A 24,736-nucleotide genomic window follows, 5' to 3' on the forward strand; every position below is an offset into this window, starting at 1 on the left:
TATTTGACTTTCATACAAAGAAAGTTGCTGAGTTGGAACAGATGACAGCCTGAGGATGAAATTTCTCGGAAGTCAGTGTGGGCATTAGTCTTGTCTGTGCATTCCTCCTTGGCCTCCATACCAACACGAACCAACACACCTTTCCATTGAAAGACCTCCGTTGCCATTTTCAAGGTTATTCGGAAGTCCCAGTTTGTGTACCCTACCAACGCACTGAGCCAAGGAGACTTAAACCAGTTAAATTACACTTCCCAGTGAAGCAGTGGAAATGCCTGTAGAACTGGATTGTGACGGCAGAGGCCATAATCACTCTGAACTGAGAGGAAGCTTAATGTCTTTCTGTTGAAAATGTCTCTGTGAAGTTTGTTAGACCGCAGGAACTGACTCACTGTGAGTCTACATAACTGTTTATCGCATGTGATGATTATGCTGGCATAAACGAAAAGCTCAGAGGCCTGTGTGTGGAGAATCCTGTCACAGTGTACCCGGTTGCTATTGCGAGCTGAGGCCTGTGATGGGTCGGTGTTGCATGTCTCACCTTCTTCTGAACATCTCTGCAAAGATGCAGCCAACACTCCACAAGTCTACTGGCGTGGCGTAGCTGGACTGCAACAGCACCTCAGGGGCTCGATACCACAAGGTGACAACCTGTAAAGCAAAACACACACACACACACACACACACACACACACACACGAGACAAGTAGGATGTAAGAGACTAGGAAGTTTAAGGAAACCTTGCAATCATTGCACTTACATGGAACCAAATGAAAGGACTGTCAGGCACCTATGTTGGTAGTTTCTACAGGAAAATCAAAGTTCACTGCAATAATAAGCGACTTTGTGCCGAAAGCACAGACAGAGAGAAAGACAGTCAATTGGCATCACAGCACTGGAATCACTTGTCATGAGTATCCTATTTGGCATTTGTTTAACTGTCTTCAGCTCTGTTTCACTTTGTTTGGTTTTCTGCACACTTGAGAGATGCTCACGGGTGACTAAGCAGAGCAAAGCCTGTGTTTTTTTGGCGGCAACTCCTTGAGCCAAAGACACAAAAGGCACAAAAAAAAGAGAAGAAGAAAAAAAGAAACAGGAGAAAAAAATCAAATCAAATCAAATGAAAAGTCCCCGTGCTGCTGAGTTAGGCTTACGTAAGGTATGAAATCATATCTGGCAGCGCAGGTCGCCGAGCTCCCATTTTGGTATGCCGAGATCACACGAAATTTCCATAGCAAGCCACTGGGGATCTCTCCCATGGTGCTTATGAGCGAGTGCCCATTTTTGAAGAAATAAATAATAAAATAATAAAAAACACATATTCACGGGTTTCTGCTGGATTATCACCCAGGCTGTCAGTTTATAAGCCGATCCCAGTCGCCCCCGGTCACAAAGGCCTCTCGGCATCTACCCCCCTCCTCACCTATCCGCAATCAATACACAAACCCCTCAGCCGGTGGGGCAGTGGGTAGGCAGCTTGAAGCGGGTGGTGAGAGGCGCAGTGAAAATGCCTTATACAGACAGCTGGAAAAGGGGGCATGGGGTTGCAGGAGACGACTTTTTGTGTACACGAGAGACAGCATTGTGAACTGCTACGGCAGGGAAAGCCTCCAGACGAAACTCAGTGACCCCGCTCGAGAAAGTGGACGCCTTCCAGGTGCTTTCCCTTCGCCTTCCAGCTTTCCGACAGTGCTCTTGGCTTGGGCGAGAGGCCGGCGAGAGAGAGTGGTTGGTCGAGCTCAAGCTTATTGGGGGGGGGGGGGCAAGTGGCGGGGCCAGTGTTTGTAAGCAGGAGCAAGAGGATAAAATGTGTATTCTGAGGAGCTGTGAGAAAAGAGCTTAACTGCTCAGACACACAAACAGCACTTGGGGGTAAGGTACAGTAGAAAAGGGGGAAATCCAAGATGGCCGCCTTGAGGAGTTTTTACAGTGACAGTTCACTTAATTCACTCATAGGACCCAGGTGTAGTGTATGACAGTGTCTGTCACTACTAATAAAATGGTAATGAAACCCGCTGTTTGACCAAGGAATGGATGTGAAAAGAAATGCTGATCTCTGACATCTTCAGTTTGCCTAACAATCTAATATTATCTACAATGGCTTCACTGGAAATCTACATCTAAGAGACCAAAGCGACTTGTCAGTGTGTGTGTGTGGTGGTGTGTGTGTGTGTGTGTGTGTGTGTGTGTGTGTGTGTGTGTGTGTGTGTGTGTGTGTGTGTGTGTGTGTGTGTGTGTGTGTGTGTGTGTGTATTCGCACGTGAATGCATATGTGGGTGTTAAGAGAGAAATGGGACTGCTCACGTTTTTCTGATGTAAAATGTTCAGAGTTATATTTAGAGCAGATCTTGTGCGAAGCTGACACTTTCTTACTGAGGTCTTCCTGGTTTAGCAGAAACGGGGAGGAAGTACATGCACTTAAAAGGACGTAGAGCTTTAAGTCTGTCCTGTCGTGTGACTGAATGCACATATGACCCATTCTAAAAATGAACACACAGGCTTAAATAGCACCATTCAACATTTGACTTCATTCATCTCTTGAGCCACCCTTGACCCCTTTGCAAAAACAAACAAAGTTCAAAAATATCACTTGTTGGACTGTATCTGTGCACAGCCAAGAAGGCAAATACTGACAGTGCATTCACAGCTGAAGACAAACTGTTAAAAAAAGCTGTACAAGAATAATCTTATCTGTTGGTCTTGCACAACACACACAGACAGATGCACACAGTCACATACACATACATCACCCTCAAAGAGAGAGAGAGAGCGAGAGAAAGATAGAGAGAACTGGGGTAGCTGAATTCTAGGAAGAACCACACACCACTGCTAAGTGATAATTCTGAGGTATATCCGCTCTGAACAGAGACAAGTAGAATTATTAGAAGGCTACACCACAGAGACATTTAGCGGCACGCTAGCAACAGGCACCCAAAACATTTTGCAGAATGTGACGAGCCTGGTTCTAACTACCATCGTGGAAAGCTCCGGGTGGGGTGGTGGTGGTGAAAGTGGGGATGGTGGTGATATGATTTAGATAAGGTGACTGCACTGCCCTGTGTGTGTGCGTGTGTGTGTGTGTGTGTGTGTGTGTGTGTGTGTGTGTGTGTGTGTGTGTGTGCGTGCGTTTGTGTGCGTGCGTTTGTTTGTGTGTGCGTGCGTGCGTGCGTGCGTGCGTGCGTGCGTGCGTGCGTGTGTTCCAGCGTTTCCGTTGTCCGGTAATTACCGGACTTTGTCCGAAAAAAAATTGAAATGTCCGAAAATATTAGAGCTCATCGGTCAAATTGTCTAATTGGAATTTCTTAAAAATCCCGTCTCGCACACAATCTGAATTTGGAAACAATCCTAATATTAAGGCCTATAAAGCAAACGTGCACTGCCCTTATTATGTGTTAAAGGAACAGGCTAATCTGCCGTTATTAAACAACACGCATATGCTGCATTTTAAATGAAGCGCAAACGAGAGCGGTATTGCAGACAGATAGAGATTTGGACAAATTATAGCTCGCAGCATATTGAAAACACAAACAGAACAAGTTCATTTTTTGGAGCTGTGAACTTTTGAATTATACATTATGAACTGAAATAGTTCATGTAGAAAGTGAACTTTCCAAACACTGACTACCTGAAGCCCTAGATGTTCGAACAGCTTGAAGGCCGAATTGTCGGGCGTTTAGCGTTATGGAGTGACAAGTTCTCTTAGCTAAGGTGCGAGGTAATTGATAGTCACAGTAAAATGTTCTATTAGCACTGCGAAAAGGCGACGCAAAGGATTCACAAGAGGGTCGAATCATTTTAGAATGAACATAGTCAGAGCAATGACCATGTTGCGTCGCTCAATTTAACGCCACAGCAGGTTGCGATTAACGGACACTTATTGACGCGCATCAGACATTAATGTTTTTTTCCCCATTGTAAACTTAGGCAAATAAACATGTTGCATTCTAAACTACCTGATTATGTTATTATTTAAGCTACGCATGCCGTCAGTTTTCTTCAATAGGTTAATTTAGAAGAAGAAATAGATATTTGGCCGGCTTATCATTAAAATGTCCGGCAAATGAAAACATTTTTCTCTAGCGGAACCTCTGGTGTGTTCATGTCCATCTCTGTGCCTTCGAGCCTCTTCTCTCTTCTTTTTTTAATTTTGGAATCCATCCTGTTTAATGTTGCTCCCAGGGCAGGCCTGATTTGCATGCTGGGTGAGGGAAGCAGGGTGCGATGATGGGGCCCTTTCTCTGGGCCCGGTGGAGGACTTTCCCCTTCTCAGCCCCTGCATGCTGTCCCGCCTGTTCTGTGCTCGGCCCCACGGCCTTATTTTCATTTCTGCACACAAACAGGCCACTGTCAGTGGCTACTGCCGCTGACCTGAGGAGCTGAGCTGAGCTGAGCTGCCTGAATTGAGGAGCAGTCCTGAGATGGACTCTCTCTCATATACTACCTCTCTCTCTCTCTATCTCTCTCTCATATACTACCTCTCTCTCTATCTCTCTCTCTCTGTGGTTCTCTCTCTCTCTTTCACTCTGTCGTTCCTCTATAGATTACATGTATACACACCTTTCTTGTCAGCCAGACATATACTACCTCTCTCTCTCTCTCTCTAACATATTCTATCACAGTCTCTCACTCTGTCCTTCCTCTATACATTACATGCATACATGCCTTTCTTGTCAGCTAGACATAAACTCCCTCTGTCTCTCTCTCCCTCTCACACACCCTGAAAACACACAATCTTCTCTATGAAAATCTGCAAATTGCATGTCTGGTATATGACACATGGATTGTCTCCTTCCTGTTTGAGTGTGTGTGTCTCTGTCTTTCTCTCAAGTTTGGTGCTATAAGGCTTAAAGTGTTAAGTGTAAAGTGTGTTGCCGTGCTGTGCAGAGCTTGCTGTGTTGGAGCTGCATGGTAACGTAAGGGTCAGATAAAGAGGTCCAGCCTGACTGCAGATTAAAGGAGAGCATTCTGTGCATTCCTTTCTGGTGAGAACGCTCTCCTCTCTCTCTCTCTCTCTCTCTCTCTCTATCTCTCTCCCTCACACACACTCTTTCTCTATCCCTCTCTCTCCTCTCGCCTCTCTCTCCTGGTGAGCTGGGGGTGGGAAGAGAAGGGAAGGGAGGGTGACCAGCGAACCAGCTGGCCCTCAGAGCCCCTGGGCATTGACTGACCCGAGCCCAACATCCTCTCCTCCTTGTCGGACTTAAGATTAAAAAAAACAACCTCCCAGACGGAGCCCACCATTCCACAGACTGCACTATACTCTACTGTACCAGTGTGTGACTTCACTCCTGTGCCCCCCCCCCCCACACACACACACACACACTGCCCCCATTGCCTTTGATTCCTTGTGTGGAATTAAAACAATAGTGGCACAACGTGATTAACAGTAAGCCGTGGCGATAGGGTTGGCTGGGGGCCCGTGTTTACATTCCCTCTCTCTCAAAGGAAGCAAAGGATGAAAGGGCTCCTTCGATATAGAGCCTCCATCCGCATTCTTCCAGGGGCCTGGCCCCAAGACACCACTTCTTCTTCTTCTTCGTCTTCTTTTTTCTTTTTTAAAGGGACAAGTTCGACGCCAAGGCCAAGAGGACGGATGCCGTTTTTTTTTAGCGTTTCGACCCAACACGCTAACAATAGCCCGAGCTCATAACATATGCTGTGATGATGGCTTAAACCTTGCACTATGTCCACCTCTGCAGATGAGTGCAGCAGATAAGGATGTAGATGGATTTTTATGGTCAGGTTGCTGTGATGGTACAAAGTAGGACATTGGTGTGGCTGATTGGGCCGTCAAGCCCAGGATGCAGCAAGGCTGGATTTGAATCCATGTAAATGCATTCAATGCTGCAGCATCTGTCAACACTAAGTCTAACATTAACACTAACATTGCATGGCATTGTATCTGACAGAGGACCAGCAGTTTTTGCTGAACAGGAACGAGATTTAATTCCTAAATTTCCCTCGGGATAAATAAAGTGTCCATCTATCTGTTTGAAAGACCATATGGAATCTAATTTTACATATTGAATGCAAATACTGAGCTAAAGCCAAAATCTAAATGCCACCATTTAGAAAGCGGAGTGAAGACACACAAAGGACAGTAGAAAAGGGAGCGCTCAAATGCAAAGAGTGAAGGTCCAAAGTGCCCAGAGGGGTCACACATCGTTCCTCCAGTACGGGTATTTTGTCTTGAGTTTCGGGCCATTCTTAGCCCTGCAGTCAAACAGGCAGTAAACACCATTCATTTGAAGCTCCTGAGTCATTCGTTTCTCTTCTATGTTTTGTGTGTGTGTGTGTTTTTTCTCCCACCTCCTTTTCTTTCTTTTAACAGTTTAAATAGCAACAATACTGTCGAGCCTTGCCAAGAAAGGAGTTTGAGAAGGGAAAAAAAACATATGAAGTCACAAGTGAGCCCTGCGCATAAACTGTATACAGTTTTTAAAAACTCCACAACTGCTGCCAAAATATGCAGGGCCTACAGGAATGCTGCATGGGGCCCACTCTGCTCGACAAAGAAAGCACAGTCAGGCTCTTTTCCCCAGCACCGGCACATCCGCATATCATTAGTCGGAAAATTCCTGATATATGCTGTAATTTTATTCCGTTTTTTTTTTTTTTTTTCGTCAGTGATACAAGCAAGGCTTTAATATCCAGATGCCACCCCCCACCATCCAAAAAACACTACCAGCAAACAACCCCCCCCCCCCCCCCCCCCGCCCCCCACCACCACCAACCCCCCAAGCCCAGTCTAGTGCATTCAACTCCACCACCACCACCACCCCCGACCCCTCGCCAAAACACACCACTGCCATCCTCAATCAAGCCCATCTCCTGTGCTGGCCAGCAGCCAGCCCCCCGTCAACAATCAGCGCAGACAAGCGGCCGAGAGCAGGGGTGCACACTGCCCCAAGGACGACCGACAGCAGGGGTCACACAGGAAATACCAAATAAGACGGACGGGACGTTGCAGAGCATTGTGTGTGTGTGTGTGTGTGCTCCTCTCCGCTTGTGTATGTGTGTGTGTTTGCCTTCGCAACACACGCACACACACTCACAGACACACACCTCCCTCTCTCCCCCCCCCCAGGCTCATTTTTGTCTAACCAGTGGAGTTTGAGAAAGCACTGAATCTCTCTCTCTCTCTCTCTCTCCCTCTCTCTCTGTCTCACACACACACACTCTCTCACATTTTTTCCCCTTCTTTTTTTCTCTCGTCGGAATACTGGAGGAGATATCTAAACATTCCCAGAGTGAGCGGCACGTGCACTCCTGCGTGCCATGTGTTTTTTTTCTCCTCCCTTCTTCATTTTTTTCTCACACGGCTGCTGCTGCTGTTGCGGCTGCCGTTGCTGTTGCTGCTGCCTTTTTGTCTGTCCAGAATGCGAGCACATTGTCTGGCCCAGCGAAGGCGGTCGATTCGTGTTTACAAGCCGAACTCCCACAAGTCAAGGCTGCAGTCACATGACTGCTCTCCCGGAGGAAATAAACCTTATTGATCGTGCAATTTGCGCATACTTTCATCCAATCCAGCAACGATGGGGTTAAAGTGCACCAGTGGGCCAGATTAGTGTTTTCATCAGTCCACTTCAAGACAGGTTTACTGTCTGGCAAAAAGCAGAAGTTAGCCTGTGTATGTTCCAATTGTGCATGGAAGTCATTAGTAATGTTTCTGGGAGAAAGGTGAAGGCGGGGTGAGAATTCCTTGCTTAAGTGTGGAAATCAGAGGTGCTGTGGGAACCAGAGGTTCTTCATTATTTTTCTTGGGACAAAGACATTACATCACCTGTTATTCCAGGTGTACTCCGGGTCCTCCAGTTACCCCCCACCCACAATATTTCCATTAGTAAGCCCCCCCCATTGCCTCCCATTACTGATGTGATTCATCATAATTATTCTGTGTTTAAGCCATCCAAAGGGGTTTTAAATGTATTAGTGCTTAGTTATTTAAATCCACTTCCTATTAGCCTCTATGGTCGGACAGACCGGCACAAAAAGCTGATGTGAATATTCTCTTTAATATTACAATTAGGCATGAATTATCAAGCCAAATATGTGTATATAAAGCCACAAGCAGTTCCTGCACTGAGCTGATAACTTCTGGTGGCTTATATCATCAGTGGAATCATGGGCTGCTGTAACTAGGTAACCAAACCAAGCACTCAAAAAACACATGTTAAAAACAGAACTTCCTCTCCTGACTCGGCACGCCACCCAAGGACTTGTTATTTGACTGCAGAAAGCGTTGAGCTCTGCTTTGTCTGTGGTCCATGGACTGATTCTTTGTGACTTGCAGCCCATTTCAGTTTGTCTGCCGGCCAACGCTAACACTACGACCTGCTATGAGGTTGCATCCACGCCAGATATGACAGCGCAGCACGACCATCCAAAACTGAAAGAGGCTTGGTAGTTTTTCAATGAGTCATCTCGTTTGGCTCAGGCATAGTAATGATACGATGAGGTGCACGCTTACACATTTCGAAATTGATCCAAAACCGCAGAGCTGATGAAGATATAACCTATCAGTGGCATGCACACTCAAACGAAGAACAGAGGGAAAGTTCCGATTTTGCTGAGTCAGGGTTCAGTACAAGCCAACCCTTCACACACAGCCCTGTCTGTTAGCTGAGAATTTTAGCTTCCTGGCCCTTATTGCATTTACCTTTATCTACTTAGCAGACTTCAGTGACTTACAGAACAGGGAAGGTATACATTTTATCACCAGGTAAAGTCCCTGGCAATCATTCCCATGACTGATGGTCGTCAGAACTTTGTTTCTTTCACAGTGTGGTGGCCATTTTGCAACCAGGCTGAGGACAGATGGACAAAAGGGAACCGTTGTTAGTAGGCAGCGTCGGTTGGCAAACGGCACTCCTTGCACAGAATTTGGTCTGTTTAGGGATGACAACACCAGACCTGCTAAATCTGCTGGACTCAATGCTGTGTCTGATTCACACAACAAGCACAGAAGATGGAGACTGAGGTGGAGGTGGTGACAATGTGTTTGAATTAGGGTGTCCTGTGTTGCGTTATAGTGCACAGATTTTGACCCTTTGTCCTACGTATTGTCATAATGTCCAACGTGTCATTTGGTTTCTAACTGTCAGAAATAAGAACACATGGATGGGTTCTTTGACCTACCTGGCACATGAGCTACTTACACCGTTGCAGTAAAGTTTCTCCTCTGTTTAATAGCGCCACGTCAAAAGCAGCAATCATACAAATGCAACATAGCCATGCAACACTGGCTATCCTCCAGTGGCTGAGAAGAGTGCAGTGAAGGCGGTCATAAATAGGCTGTGGCGGCCATCAATCAAACTGTGCAGATGTTGGCCTGTGAACTCATTCACACAAACTTTGCAGAAAAGGTCAAAGCTACCAGGTGACGTCATGGCTCACCATATCTTTCATATAGTACAAGCTGTAGCCTGTATCTTTTATAGCCTAATTGGTATGCTGTAGAATTGACGAAAGGACAAAGTGTAGGTGTTAATGAGCCAGAAGGCAGAATACAAATGTTTCGTATTCAAGTAGATTGACATTATATCAAAGATTTAGGTTAGGTCTCAGTATCGGTAACATTGTCCAACAGAAAACTTTTTCCACATTTGGTCTGTCTACATCTGTTTACCCTGGATGTGGTCAGTGATGGATGTTCAAAGCCTCTACACACCACTTCATCCATACAGTGCTTTAAGGGTCATCACGTTGACATTTATTCATTTAGATGACTCTCTACTCAGGAGAGACACAAAGTGCATTTTATCAGATTGTTTGCTATCCAACCCATCACCAACTAAAATATAGGAAATGATTGGTCCTCCTGGAATCTACACACTAAGCTTATAGTCCACAGCTTTCACAATGTGCTCCTGTACTTTGAATTAATCATTTGAACCGTGATGTGTGTTTTCAGTTTGGCTGCAGTGCTATTCATATTCACTACACGTGGCCATAAATTATGGGTGGGTGACATGGAGTCCTGAGGATTCCAAACATGAAAAAAAAAGCCTGATATGCGTCCAGAAGCCAGACAACTCTGTCAGGCAAAGCATCTCACAACGTCTCACCTTCCATTCGGTTTCTTTCACTGGCCTGAAGTGACCAGTGGTGTTTCAGTGAGACATTCCACATGCTATCCACTCACAGGATCACACAGCTCCTGCGCACTCTTCACAACATCTTCTCAATAGTCGTCTCTGGGCTTGGAAGGCAAAGCAATGTAAAACTACATGCGGGGAACTACATGTCTATAGCCGCCATTAGAAGAGGTGAGCCGTTTTTATGACTTCATTGTTTGGCTTTCAAACCTGATTGTCAGGACGGTCTGACTCAGGAGGAATGAGGATGTTGGCTGTCATGGGGGTGAGAGCCAAGCTCAGGCGGTGGGCTGTAGGTGTTGCCAACATGAGGAATTTATTCCATCGGCGGATGGGAAGGAAGTGACTGACCCAAAGGACTCCCACAGAAGTGGTTGTTTTGGAGTTTGTGGTATGCAAGGAAGAGGAAAGCAAAAAACAAAAAAGATATTTTCTGTAAAAGTGGGTTTTTTGGTGGTGGGGCTGGACGATTTCTTTAAGATGTCTGCGCAGCAGAGCTTAACCAAGTCCCTTCTGTCACAAAACAGCTGTATGATTTGAAGGCTCAGTCTCCTCCCAGCCTCCCTGGATAATACAATTTGCAGCAGACAGATTCTATTTTGGTGTGTGCTCTAAATATGGTTTGGAGGAATCGGCTGATAACATTTTGAGGCCTTGAAGGCCTGGAGACACTGAGGGCCTGCAAACTAACAGCATGGTGCTGCAGAACACGGCAAGCAATTCATTAGCCTCTCATGGGATGGAATGCGCCTAAAACAGTTTCTGAGACTATCCAGGAGTAAAACTTAAAAAAAAACAAAACGAGAACTTCTCCAAGCAGCTTCTGTTATGTTTTTTTTTTTATTGTTTCAAAATTTGTTTCAAAATATGCAATTACAATCAGCTGGATATAAATTATTAGTGGCATTTCCCTGCTGTTCCCAAATCCAATTTCATGTGCAATGTGGTGCACATGATGCTTACAGAGTCAGGCTCTTAATCGCTTTCATGGGACAATCCAGTCCGTCTCCTATTACAATGACTTCTATTGGCACAGAGGAGGAAGCCAAAATCAATTTAAACAACACAGCATTGCCCTTACCTTAGAGGGCTGTTTTTGGGGGGGGGGATGGGTGGGGTGGGGTGGGGGGCTGGCTGTGTGAAAGTTGTTTTCTCATTAGGTACCAGGGCTAAAGGTTCAAGGCTTAGAAAAAACTAGCTTGCCCATAAAATCACACAGAGGGCAAGAGAGGGGAGGAGGATTTCATCATAAAATTAGTAAAAATGAAGGCAAATCATGTCATATCAGTCAATATTATTCATTATAATTACATTTTCGTATCAGATAATGTTATCATGCATTTTTTTGAGGGAGTAGAGTTTAAAAAGATGTCATCGCATATCTGAAGAATCCCAGAATCGCAGAACAGTAAAGAGATTTGTTTTCTTTTGGTTTGGTTGGTTTCTCTGGTATCAAGTCCTGCTGGTTTTGTCCTGCAGCCAATGAGTGTCATGGACGGAGGCATTTTGGGTCCCTATTTGACCCCGGCAGCTCTGACACTGTGCCAAGGTTTCATGACTGAATGCCGCATGTTTCAGTTCTGCCAGTTCTTGACTCATACAATTCTTATCAGGCCTGGTCTTGTCAGGTCAGGTAGATTGCTTCTCGACCTCTAGACTACAAGCCACAAGTCAGAGGTGGCTTAAAAATGTAAGTTCATTCCAAATCATAGCTGACAGTCCTCAAGTCAGGTTGTGGTGTATCGACTGATGTGCTTAAAGTGCTTTCTTCAAGCTTTCCTCCAGCTTCATTGGCAGTTCATTAAGCCATGCTTGTTTCAGCGAAACTAGCTGGAGCCCCATGGACCCCACATCTAGTCACTTACTTACAGAAGTAGCGTACAAACTATTGGGCAAGAACAACATCAGAAAAGGTCAACATGGTGGGAAAATTAATGTTGAGCAGACTGGGTGAAAAAAGTATGAGTTGAAGCATGACATTTACCGTAAACAGTTCTGTCACATACTGTTTTTTTGAGAGCATGACCAGACAGAGTGGCTGTTTGTCCCTGCAGGTTACATGAATGCCATCATTATTTCCAGAAAATGTGTAACTGAAAAGATCCCAATCTTATCTCCATCTGGCCATGTTGTGCGAATCTATCTGCGTAACATTGCGTGAGTTGTGGCAGTCGGTGCATGGGAGCAACCCCTTGGGTTCAAGCCATTTCCCTTCAGCCACAGCGTCCCCAACAAGCCGTCTGCCGCCACCACCACCGCCCGCCACCACTGTGTTCATTCCTGCAGTCAGAAGCTTAGCGCTGTCAATCAGACGACGTGGACAAGGACCGCGCATGGGGGAGACTGGAGTCCGTCTGAATGAGCAACAATGCAGTAGACCCAGGAGAATTGTATGGTCATGCTAATCTCTAACTCTGTACTGCCAGATGGGTGGTCTGGGTCTGCCGTCCTTTCTGCTGTTTCCCTCTCATTCTTGTCATGGTGACTGGATGGGGGGGTGGGTCGCTGGGGCAGTTGAGGGTTGTTGTTGGGGGGTAGAGCGGGGGGACTAGGAGTCAGTCTCCAACAAACATCAGGTCACATTAGATTATGGAGAATGGCACCATCCAATAATAGCAATGCCCATTTTGTAAAAGAAATTCCAACATGTCATGAAAACACTTTTTTTTTTCTCTAGCCGACTGGTGGTCCTCTTTGCAATATAAAGCCCTACTTAGAAAAGTACAGTGAAAACCCTTGACACTCATGACACATTTATGGAAGGAAAAATCGCATGGTTCACAGAAGGTCCAGAGAAAGATAGATTACACATTTCTCATAAAGAGAGATGACAGAACACTGCCGTTCCAGTTACAGAAAAGCCCCACCAGGGCTCCTTATGCAAATAAGCTGGGCCTATTTTTTTCCCTCAGTCGACTCATGTCATGAATTCGACACAACCCCGGACCAGCCTCATTTGAATCAGGCCACATCTCTCAGGACAGACAGTATGTTGCTTGATCTGACTCAGGCAACCACCACCCACCACACACAGTCATACACACATACACACGAACACACACACACACACACACACACACACACACACACACACACACTTCAACTGTACCCACTTCCCCTATCAAGCTATTGGCTTGGTTTGACTACACAGAATGTTTTCTTTTTTTTTAAAGATTTGTTTTTGGGCTTTTTATGCCTTTAATTGACAGAGCAGTGAAGATTGTGACAGGAAATGAGAGGGAGAAGAGGTGGGGAGTGGACAGGAGAAATGGCATCGGGCCGGATTCGAACCCGTGACCTCCTTGAGCGTCAAGCCCGGATGTGGTCGGGGCTACTGTTTGAGCCACAGTGCCCCCCACACAGAATGTTTTCTGCTGGTTTGCTAAAACTGCCAGATCTCACCTCGTTCTGATTGTTTCTGTTTTTGTGTACAGTAATGCTGGGAAAAAGAGGAACTTTTTTTCTCTGTTCTCTGTTTTGTTTGGCTGTGAGGGAGGGCAGGTGACAGGGGGATTCCAGAGGCAGGAAAATCAATCATGGAAGGCAGAGATCCCATGCGCTTGAGCTCCGCTTCACACGCTACTATCTGTCTCTCTCAGGATCTCCGTTTCTCCCCCTACCCCCCCAACACACACACACACACACTCCCTCTCCCCCTCCAGTCTCCATCTCTACATTCCCCTCTCTCTCACACATACAATCTCTTTTACCCTCCTCTTACCCACCTCCTCCCTAAAGTGCACTACTTTCCCCTCCTTAGTTAACCAGATCTCTCTTAGTATCTTTCTCTCTTTCTCACGCTCCCTCTCTAAACTCTCTAATGTCATTCTTTCTACATGGAACCCGCAAACTGTAAGGAGGAACTTTCTGGTGTGTCTAGTGGATTCCCAGGTAAACGCCCAATGAGTGCGCCTGAGCAACCCCAGTCAGAATGAGCCACAGCCAAAGCACAGGTCACCAGGGAGGTGAGACAACGGCTCGGAGTCGGAACACACAAAACCACTGAAACCTCATATCGCAACGGTTTTATTTATCGGACGCGTGTGTTACCGGCAAACATTCGCGTTGTCATGTGAATCCATTATTAAACTGAAGTTATAGATTGTTAATCCATTGTTAAACTTAGCACTTTGGTTGTTTAACAGAATGGCCGATGTTTGACACTGTCCGATAACTAACATAGCTACGCTAAATAACAAAAGGAATTGCCAGCATGCTCATCAACGCAGACATGGAAGCGATGGATTCACAGCCACTCTCAACCTTCACAGGATTTGAGTCGTTTCTTCACCTTTAAGGTACCAATTAATAGTATTCTCTGAAACTGTAAACATCTGCCGACAAATAGTTGATATCGAACAGCTGGCGGTGAGACATATTGTTGGTGATATTATTTAGCTCCTCACAAGTTCCACACAAAGAGATCCACATGCTTGCTTATCTCCCAAAGGTACGGCAAACTGAAGGGTCTTGTCCCTGTCGTCCTCTACAAAGGAGCAGGAGAAAAAAAGAAAGAGAAAGAGAAAAAAACACACAAAGTCCTTTCAGACGACGACATAGCCTATCTCTTGACATCAGAACCCTCCGCGAGAGGCTTGGACTTCACAGAGCGGAGCCGCAGGAATTCACCGGCCCGACCCGATCTCATGATTGATTTCACCTGAGCCCTTCGCCACTCCTGTGAATCCTGAGCCCCTCAGTCCACCGCTGTCATTCTCACTTTACAGATTACATGCACAGGTTCTTTGGCTGCTGTCTGATTGGTGGCGGTGTCACGCTTATCACATCTGATTGGTGGCTTTTCACTCCAGTCTCTGGGGACTTACAAATTATTTCCCTGTCGGCCGTGCGTGTCCCCAAAAGCCAACAATGAGAGAAGCCTTGAATATTATTGTAGACAACTTTGCCGTGTAATGACAGCTCTGCAGACAGATGTTTTAGAAACGAGAAAAGGAGAGAAAGCTGACAGATCAAAGACAATACAGTGCGATAAAGAAAGACAGCTATAGAGATAAGAGTGGAGAGAGAGGGGGAGGGATAGAGAGAGAGAAAGAGAGATCAGGTTTTCAGAGGAAGGGCCTCAAGCAAGCCTTTTGTCCCTGATGAACAACCCTTTTGTCTTTTGGGATGTGAGAGCAAAATGCTTAGGAGACATTTGCTATATTTAGAAATCCCCTTCCTTAGAAGTCCCACTATTCTAACAGAATGGCTTCGGAGGACAGCACCATGGAGAGCCAGGACCTAATATACACTTGAACAGACTCCTCCATTTACTTAAATGGAGATGAATCACTTAAAGATCTCTGTGCTTAGTTCTGTGGGGACCTTCTGGCAGCCTTTTGTTAACTCATTCAGGGGGGTTAGGGGAGAAAGTGAGACTGAAGTGAGGTACTCACCACTGAGGTAAGTGCCATCTGAAAACTGTATATCCGCGCCAGGCCAAAGTCAGCCAGCTTGATCTGACCTCCGCTGGTTACCAGAATGTTCTGTGGCTTCAGGTCTCGGTGCACAACCCGGTGGGAGTGAAGGAAGTCCAGACCCTGAAGCAGCTGGTACATCATATCCTGAGAAAGAGACAGAACAGGAAAAAGAAATAAGAGCTACCACTTAAAAACAACTACAAGTACTGTCTGTCAAATGCTTTTGTACTTATTGTTACATGCTCTCTTAGTTGAAGAAATTCGTCATGTGCCGATGAGACTTTTTAAACAAACATTGAATAAGGCAGAGAGGATTGAGGCAGTGAAATAGAGGTCTCAGCAAATATCATCTGACGTATGATTTCTGTAGTGGTCACACATCTATATGGCAAACAAAATGGCTGACATTGTGTACTACTGAATGCTCTATTAGTCTTAATTCAGATGTGGAGCCTCTCAGAAATTACGAAATGACCCTTCAAGATTGACTGGTTAGGAAATCCCTGAACTACAGCAGCCAAACCAGAATAGCCCCATTTTTTTTGTATTCCTTTGGTTTTGTCTGTTTCCGCAGCTAACTGACATGATAGCGCTCTAGTGATTCTAGGAGCGAGAGGGTGTGTTAAAAAAAGAGGCTGTGGTCCCTTTAAAAGCGGGAGTGCGGCAGATGTTGATAACTGACACGGCTGCGGCAGGGCAGGAAAGTCTTGTTGCTGTGAGGCCCAGTTTCAGAGGGCCTCTGCTTCCCTGCAGCTGTCTCGGGATCACGGCTAATTGTGGATCCACTTGTTCGGGTCTGAGGTATAGCCTGGGAGTAGACCCTAATGCCACAGGCACTCAAGGGAAAGAGAGAGAGAGAGAGAGAGAGAAAGAGATAGAGGGAAGGGAAAAAAGAAAGGGAGAGAGAAAGGAAGAATGAAAGAAAAAAACAAATATGCTGAAAGGTTCAACGGCCATTTCCTCTTGTGGAACTTGCATAACGACATAAGGAGAACCTGATGGCCATGGTGGCAGTTGTAAGAGGCAAGCTTGAGTGATAGGCAAGAAGTCAAAAAGCCGCCGACAAGATGGCGGGAGATAGAAAGAAAAAAGTAAACAAAAAAAAAGACAGAAACGAAAGAGAAAGAAAAAAAAAGATAAAAGTGTTGATTAGAGATGCGGGTGGGGGGTGGGGAGGGTTGGTTGGGGCCGGGGCCGGGGGGCGGTCACAGTTGCTGCACGAATTTACCCCCTATGCAAGGTTACAGGCAGCCGCAGCAGCCTTACCCCCCAAAACGTCCACGTCCAAGACCTCACAAGTGACATGGCTCCGGGCCCACGGCTCCCATTCACTGGCTGGCCAGCTGGTGAGTGATTAAAAACGCTGAAACAATGGAGTGCACACTCAAGCAGAAAGCATTTGCAAACGGCGCAGGCCTGGCCATGCTGGTGAGGGTAGTGGGGGTTGATGGGTGGACAGGGGGGTTGAGGGGGGGAAGCACCTCACAATGTGGAGAAAAGGGATCAGGGCCCAGGAAACGTGTATGTTTGTGTGTGTGCGTGAGTGACTCATGTCAGTCTGTCATTGAGTGAGGGAGTGAGAGGGGTCCTAGGCTGCGCGTTGCAAGCATAAACAAGGCCTCCTTTTTGAATGTCCCCCAAGCCATGACCTGACAGACCCAGGGACCTGTGGAAGAAGAGGCAGTTATTTTGGGGGGTTGACACAATGGTATCACACCCCCCTCCCTTATACAACCCCCACCCCATGGTTTCCTCTAAGTTTGCTTTAAATAGCCATTTCACCATGTTTCCTTGTGACAGCATGGGAAAGAAGAAAAACACACGCGCACAGTCACACACACACACATTATCTCATGAAGGTGACTATGCAACAAACACAAACCTCTCAGGGGCCTATTGTTTGTTAACCATGAGCTAACCCATGACAGCTGGACTGAGCAGATTTGCTGAGGCCTATAAAGTGACGATGACACACAGTGAGAGAGCTGCTTTCTAATGAAATCTCTTTTTTGACTTATGCCTGTACTCCATTTAAAAGAGAGAAAAAATAAACACAATAAATGTAATAATATCACTGATCATCTCAATTTAAAGTGTGTATGTGTGTGTGTGTGTGTGTGTGTGTGTGTGTGTGTGTGTGTCTGTGTCTGTGTGTGTGTGTGTGTGTGTGTGTGTGTGTGTGTGTGGGTGTGTGTGTGTGTGTAATCTAACACCCCTTGCTGTGGGGAGACCGGGAGCACTTTAGAGGGCTATTGCGGGTAGCCTGCGGGCACTGGCCGACTGGAGGCCCAAACGGTGTCCATTCAACGCAGGAATGCAGCTGCCTGACACTTGAGTGTCCACCTGAAAGGATCCTGTTGGGGAGGAGTGCTTCCCTCTCCATCCCCCCAAACTAGAACAGAAGAGGGATCCAAGTCACACCTGTTGATCATGCCACCCCCACCAACCCGCCAGAGAGAACGAGGGAAGGAGAGAGTGAGCGAGAGAGGGTGAGGAAGCGGGTGTGGGCTGAAACACAAAGAAATCGAAGCAGAAAAAAAACATTGCCCACCCCAGCAACTCCCTCCAGTATCACCATCCAAACCAAACTTTAAAAAAAGCAGTCAAGACACAGCCTCCAGAGAGAGCGACAGCAAGGGAGAGAGAGAAAGAGAGAGAAAGCACTCCCCCCCCCCCGCACAAACTCTTTCTTATGCTAATACTGGAGAGGCGGCCATATTGTTTATTGTGGCCAGGCACAATGCGGGACATCTGCCTGTTAGCGTTAGTGTAATTCCCTCCCCACGCTTCATTAAGCTCCCCTTTATGACCCTGGAGACGGGGCCCTGCGAGGCGCGGGGCCACCGTGGCCCCAGCCGCACTCCCCCAAGGCAGGGGGAGCCGCTTGATGTCCTTCCAGCTCATTTCATTCCCGGGGCCTCTTTCATCAATTACCATGCGGTGGGTCTGAAATGGGGCAGGAGTGGGACAGGATGGGTGGTGTGGGTAGGGAGGTGGGGGGCAGAAGGGGTGGGTTTAATGTCAGTAGGGGGTAAAGGCCTCTGCAATCTGGTGTCCTCTCTAAATGAAGTTGTGGCGACTGGGGAGGGTGAGGGTAGCGATGGGTGTGTGTGTGTGTGTGTGAGTGTGTGTGGTTTGGGGGGTGGGGGTCAAGGAGGGTTAGGGGAAGAGGAGGGGGATGCACTGTGGCCACTTTGGGCAACCCTGAACCACTGAACCAGTCCGGTGGCACCAGATCGTATGCGGCTAATTCAGCACTGCTCGGGGGGGGGACTGCATCCTTCTAATTGCTGGCATGGAGGTGATTCTGCATGAGGAGCAGGGCCTGTTGCAATGTTCCATTAAATGCACTCTGAAGTTGCGCTTTTGTGTACTCCCCTGATGCACATATGTGCTCGGTTTTAGTTGTCCTCCAGTTAAAAGAAGTGGCACTGGAACCAGTGCCACGTCAGGTCCGTTCCAGAGGGTCCTGCCATATGGGCAGGTTCCCTTGTTCTCCATTTGAAGGACTTATTGTATTCTCGAGCAAGAGAACATTTTCGTCCACGTTTCCACATCACTGATTTCCTGACCAAGTGTCAAGGGTTGTTTGGAATGGAAGGGAGACATTTCCATTTCCCTTCAGTGACTGCAGCCATGAATATCTGTAATACTCTTAATCTCTTATAAAAATAGAATACAGAACGCAGATTAAAATGCAGGCCTTACACTAAATACGTTTTTTAGAATGTCTTAGCTTTTATAAATAGTTGACTGTGTGCACAGAGAAAAGTAATAAAACAGACAAATGGTACACAAAAAAGGTAACTCATTTTCCTTGTTCACTGTTTTATGCCATTTTAGGCTACAAAATGTAGCACCACTTTCCTAGAGAAAGGGGGATTTTCTTTTCAATCAACATTCATACTACAACAATCAATTTTGAGAGGAGAAGGTCACTGAGAACCCTTTCCCATAGATGAGTGTAACAAACACCCATGCCTTGAGGTTAAGGAAAAAGGACTCTGCAGCAGAAAAGTGTGGGAACGATTAAAAATAGACATTTGTGACTCTAGGTGATGGAGGGACTTGGACCACTTCCGCTCTGTATGTTTTGCGATCCTGTAAGTGATCTCTATGTCACTTGCCACATGGCAGGTTCCCTTATAGATTGATGGCAATTCCAGTCCATCTGCATTAATGCTACCAAGTGCCAGCTTTGGGCCAGAAGGTCTTTCCATTAACACTATTCTGTTTAGTATGAAATGTGAGCTACTGGGATAGCGTCTAAAAGGCGTATACACATACACCCTCACACACACAAACACACACACACACAATCACACCAACGCTCTCCCTCTCTCTCATACACACACACACTCACTCACACACACACACACACACACACACACACACACACACACACACACACACTAAAACAACATTCCTCGGCCCAATCCATGGTTTGAATAAAAAGACAGGCCAGAATGAAAATAGAGAAGCATACAAGGGCTTGGCCCTCTAATTAGCAGCCCATCTACCACATGGACTGCCCTTCAAAAGGCCCAGGCTCACTCTGATGTGTGGGAGAGCCATACTGCATCTGCCTATTTGAGCTAAGCCAAGGAATCTCCTGCAAAAGTCAGCCGTCGACATCTCAGCCAGGCCTACCTTCAGGCACTTTCCGGGAGAAACTAAGGTCTTGAAAGTTAGTTCTTGCATTTATTGAAGTTCATTAGCATAACAAATTGACTTTAGCGGGGCAGTACCTTAATAGTCTCTGGAGGCACTCCTGGGTCTGGCGCCTTCTCGAGGTATGTGGTCAGGTCTTGGTCCACATGCTCGAACACCAGAGTTAGTTTGGTCTCTCGGTCGGTTCTGGATACAGTGCACACGTCGAAGAGCCTAGAGGAATTGAAAGCAGTGGCATTTCTGAGCTATTTACACCATTTTATGTGGAGTAGTTAACTTAAATGGATTCTGACACCATTTTCTCCTTCGTCTCCTTCACTGTAGGAATGAAGACGTAATGGTCCTAGAGTGGCAGTGTCGTGAATATAAAATAATTATCATCGAATACTTATATAATATAACATTTTTGTAACATAAAGGAGCTTAAAAGGCACTGGTGATCTGTGGAATAACATACATGTTGGATTGTTGTAGGTATTGCTGTTTCTAAAAAGCACCTATGAGATGGTCTTCAAACGATAAAAATGTGATTAAAAAGGAACATCTCGTATCATGCTAGCACTTCACTTCTATGTGGCCTCAATTCATTTCAATAATCAGTTGATTTTGATCACCCACTTTAACTGTACAGAATAGGCACGTCGGTTGTGTCAGATCACTGTCCAGACTAGTTTGTGCTGACGGTTTGAAAGAATGCTCGCTATGCTTCAAATACTGAGGCTTTGTTGGCAAAATGAAAAGAGCCAATCATTAGCTGCTGCTTCAGCCCCCATGACTGATCATCATCTTGGCTACAGGACCCCCCCCCCCCCCCTCCATATCCCAGTTAACTTACACCTTTGCAGACTATGTAAGGAATGCAACTCTTTTTAACGACCCAAAAGCTTTAGCCTTCTGGAGTCTACTGGGTTTGGCATGATGTTTCAAGCAGTAACTGCTTTGCTTAACTTCCAACAGCGAAACATTGTTAAAGAAAGGTGTTCTCTCTTTCCACTGTTTCATAATTAGTACCTTGTGTATAGACAACAGAATGGCATGAATGTCTTTGTTAATGACATCATGTTTTCAATTGGTATGCTGTTCTTATAATCCTCCAGGTGAGTATTCTGATATCTATAGCTGTGCAAGAGAACATGGTCATCATTATATAACTCATACTCATAACTTACTACATGAATCAAGATAGTGTGGAGTGTTGTGGGTAAAAGCTATTTAGAGCCTTCTTCTCAGTCTGAGAACCAGGAAATTCCCTCTTTCAAACCATGGTAACTTGTAATGTTCCGTAGCAACCCATGTAGGGTATGTGATGGCGACCAAAGGCAAAGCTGTTTCTTGCACCGATCCATCAGATAAAAGGAATCTCATCATCATTTTAAGATGCAGTATAGTTCATTTCTACCTATGATTAAAAGCTAGCAATGACACTCACATCAATATCACTACCAAAGAAATGATAAATCCAAAATGGGGTATTCCTGAAAGTTAATGGTGCCCAACATCTGGATATATGTAATGCATACTGTACAACACAACCTGTTAATACTGTGTGAGTGTTTATACACATGTAATAAATGAGTATGACATTTTTAATATGAACCAAAACATACATTCAATAGGAAAGTCACATATGTGGGAGAGACTGGGTAGAGGATAAATAACCTTTGCCATTCAGTGGAAAACTCTTGATCTAAGTTTCACATTCAATATATAGTACTTGGTCACACAAAACCAGGTCTACAGAAAGACTCTTTCATGGTCAACCCTCTTTACTAGCTATGACATCATGGAATGAGCTACCACTTGAAAACATGGGGTTAAAGAAAAGGGGAAAAGAACTCCTAGGAACCAAATTGTTCCTGCACAATGGAGCCTCCATAAAACATATGGAATGAATAATGTTCTCATTAGAAACATCCAAGGGTTGCCTGTAGTAACATTAGGCCAGCCCAAAGCGCACAGCACTTAAGGATCTGTGGGCCTCCATGCTGGTTAGCATTAGGGAACAGAGGCTCCATTTAGTGTAGATTACAACTTCCTTCTTGGGTAACTCTTACCCACCCAAAATGTCTCTTTTTAGTCTTAGGCATAGAAAAAGAAAAAAACTAGTCAGCCTTGTTTGCAGCACACAAATGCATTTCTCAAGGATGTGAAGCCCATTGGTGCACAGCATTTTCTTTCATTGTCTTTTATGATGTACCAAAAGAGAAAAGAAAAGTAAAAATAAATGGAAATTTACCAATGCAAGGTTACGCTCGAACTGCAGACCACATATGCATGTACGCCATTGGTGAATTGAAATCAAAACTCTTGTCCTAACTTGACATTGCCTGCCACATAAATATTATGTGTACAATCAGACACTTTTCAGTCAACTCCCCTGCTTCTCCCATTTACGTCCAATGGCAAGGCTGGACCTTGAGCAGGGTCACTGTATGACGCACTCTCGCCACACACTGAATGAAAGTGCTATCACTTGTCCTTCAGAATGAATCATCTAGTCTGCAGCTTTGCACTGCCCATGGATGAGCAACAGGTCAGCCAATCTATTTTCAACCCACCAAAATAGTATGAGGCTCTACAATGGCGCTGAATGGCAACACAGAACCTCTGACTGTAGGGTGACTTAGTAGAAGACCATGCAGCTTATAGCAGCCAAGATTCATCTTTCATGAGTGACATTGTACTCCCTTGAGCATTTAGGTACTTTTCCACAGCAGATGGGAAGTGCACTGGCTGTTGGGCTCTGAAAGGTCAACCCTAAAACAATTCAAGGTTGGAAATCTCAATGCAGCGGTGTTTCGTGTGGGGCTGGGGGCTAATCCTTCAGCTTACTTCAAATGAGAAAAGACCCAGAAAGGTCTGCATTTAACCAAAAGGGTTCCCCACACCCCCAGTTAAAGGTACACTGTTGGGCTAAGACCCCCCCGCCCCCCCAGGCTATGGCATGGTCAATGGCAAGGATGTGAATTGTCAATACCATAGTTTAACACAATATACTGAATATGGTTAAGTGTATGCGAGTAGGATTATACCTATCCTTAAGAGGGACAATTTAGGAATAAATAGTTCGATGGTTAGAGATAGATGCTCCATGGCCTTATAAAAAAAAACTCTAACATTGAGTTCAATTGAGGCTAAGCCTGCACAAGACTATAACTCATTCTGGGGAAAGCCCGACTGAAGGAACCACGCAATACCCCAAACACAGCTACAGTAATCTGCAAAGTGTAACACCACCAAGCCACCCCCCCCCCCCCCCCATTCACATTATCAGGGTACCCCCACCTTACCTGACAACGTTGGGGTGCTCAAAGGATTCCAGTTGCCTCAGCACTGCCACCTCGCGAATGGTCGAAAGAGGCATCCCTTCTTCCTCTGTTTGGACCCGCACTCGTTTTAGGGCTACAAAGCGACCCCCATTATTCAAATCCCGAGCCTTGTATACCTTTCCGTAAGCACCTTCACCTATCTCGGCAACGGGCTCATAGGACTGACCAACTATTTCTTTGTCCATCTTAAAAAACGTTTTGCTCCTCAGTTCAATGTAGCCTGCTGCGGGGAATCCCGACGAAGATTCTTTACAGGGGCATCATTGGGAAAACGGCTCTGGCACGTGTAGGCTACAGTCTGTATGAAGCAAGCACAAAGGAAGCAGAGGTAAACACAAATATAACCAGATTTAACACAAATCGCCGCATATCAGGAGGACTTAACACGATTGTTTACCATCTCTGTCCGCTGTTAACCTCGAGTTTGCCTTCTTCCACTCCCATTTTTTTTTAACAATTACCCATGTCAAGTCATGTCCTGTTTCCTCATAAAACATCTGGAGTCACATGGCAAAATATAAATATCAAACTAATGACTAGATAAACTTAGAGCTTTGTCGAATATTAAACATACATTGTAGTGTGAACAAAAGAAAAATATAAACAAAAACGTTTCCGAAAAACTAAACCAAGAAATAAACTCGACATCAGCGCATTGTATAACATCATTCTGTTGGTTAACATTAGCTCCGGTGGGTTAATTGCAATAAAGTGTCTTGTTTGTTTTAATACAGTCCTGAGCACGTGGCTGTCTAGTGATTTCATTGTTTGAACTTTTCATATCAATAAATTGTCTGTTAAAACCACATGTGCGGTAGCAGAGTGTGTCATTAAAAATTGCATTTAATATGTGCAACACTAATAAATAAGACTGTTTGGACAACTTTTTGTTAAGGTATAGCTTACCATACAATTAAAGCTTTATAGACCAACTCCCATACAAAAATCCCAGTTCACCAAAGTTGTTGTAGCCTACTGGACCTGCACGTGTATGTTAATGCAACAAAGGCTCTGCAATTCATCTAGAGCACAAAATCACTTTTACCTTTTTTGAAATTTAGTGAAAATTCCGCTATGACTTGTTGCGTCGGAAACCGCGATGAGGAACCGGTGTCTTCGCAGCCGATGTTTGCAAACACAGCACAGATTTCTCACTGTCCGTCTTCAGGGCCACACAGGTAGAGACATGGTGCACGCATGAGCCCCATCCTCCAGCGGTACC

At 45.5% G+C, this 24,736-nt stretch overlaps 1 protein-coding gene across 1 annotated transcript in view; it reads right to left on the reverse strand.

Annotated features, from left to right (window-relative positions):
• Window positions 1–23,699, reverse strand: part of cdk6 (cyclin dependent kinase 6) — a gene marked incomplete at both ends in the record, with an annotated part of 32,766 nt that extends 9,067 nt beyond the window's left edge. The window contains 4 exons of the mRNA XM_080838141.1: window positions 539–648; window positions 15,491–15,658; window positions 20,263–20,398; window positions 23,476–23,699. Coding sequence (XP_080694267.1) covers window positions 539–648; window positions 15,491–15,658; window positions 20,263–20,398; window positions 23,476–23,699 — 638 coding nt within the window. The remainder of the gene's footprint in view (window positions 1–538; window positions 649–15,490; window positions 15,659–20,262; window positions 20,399–23,475) is intronic.
• Window positions 23,700–24,736: the final 1,037 nt, after the last annotated feature.

Source organism: Sprattus sprattus (assembly GCF_963457725.1).
Source record: "Sprattus sprattus genome assembly, chromosome: 4".
Classification (NCBI taxonomy): domain Eukaryota; kingdom Metazoa; phylum Chordata; class Actinopteri; order Clupeiformes; family Clupeidae; genus Sprattus; species Sprattus sprattus.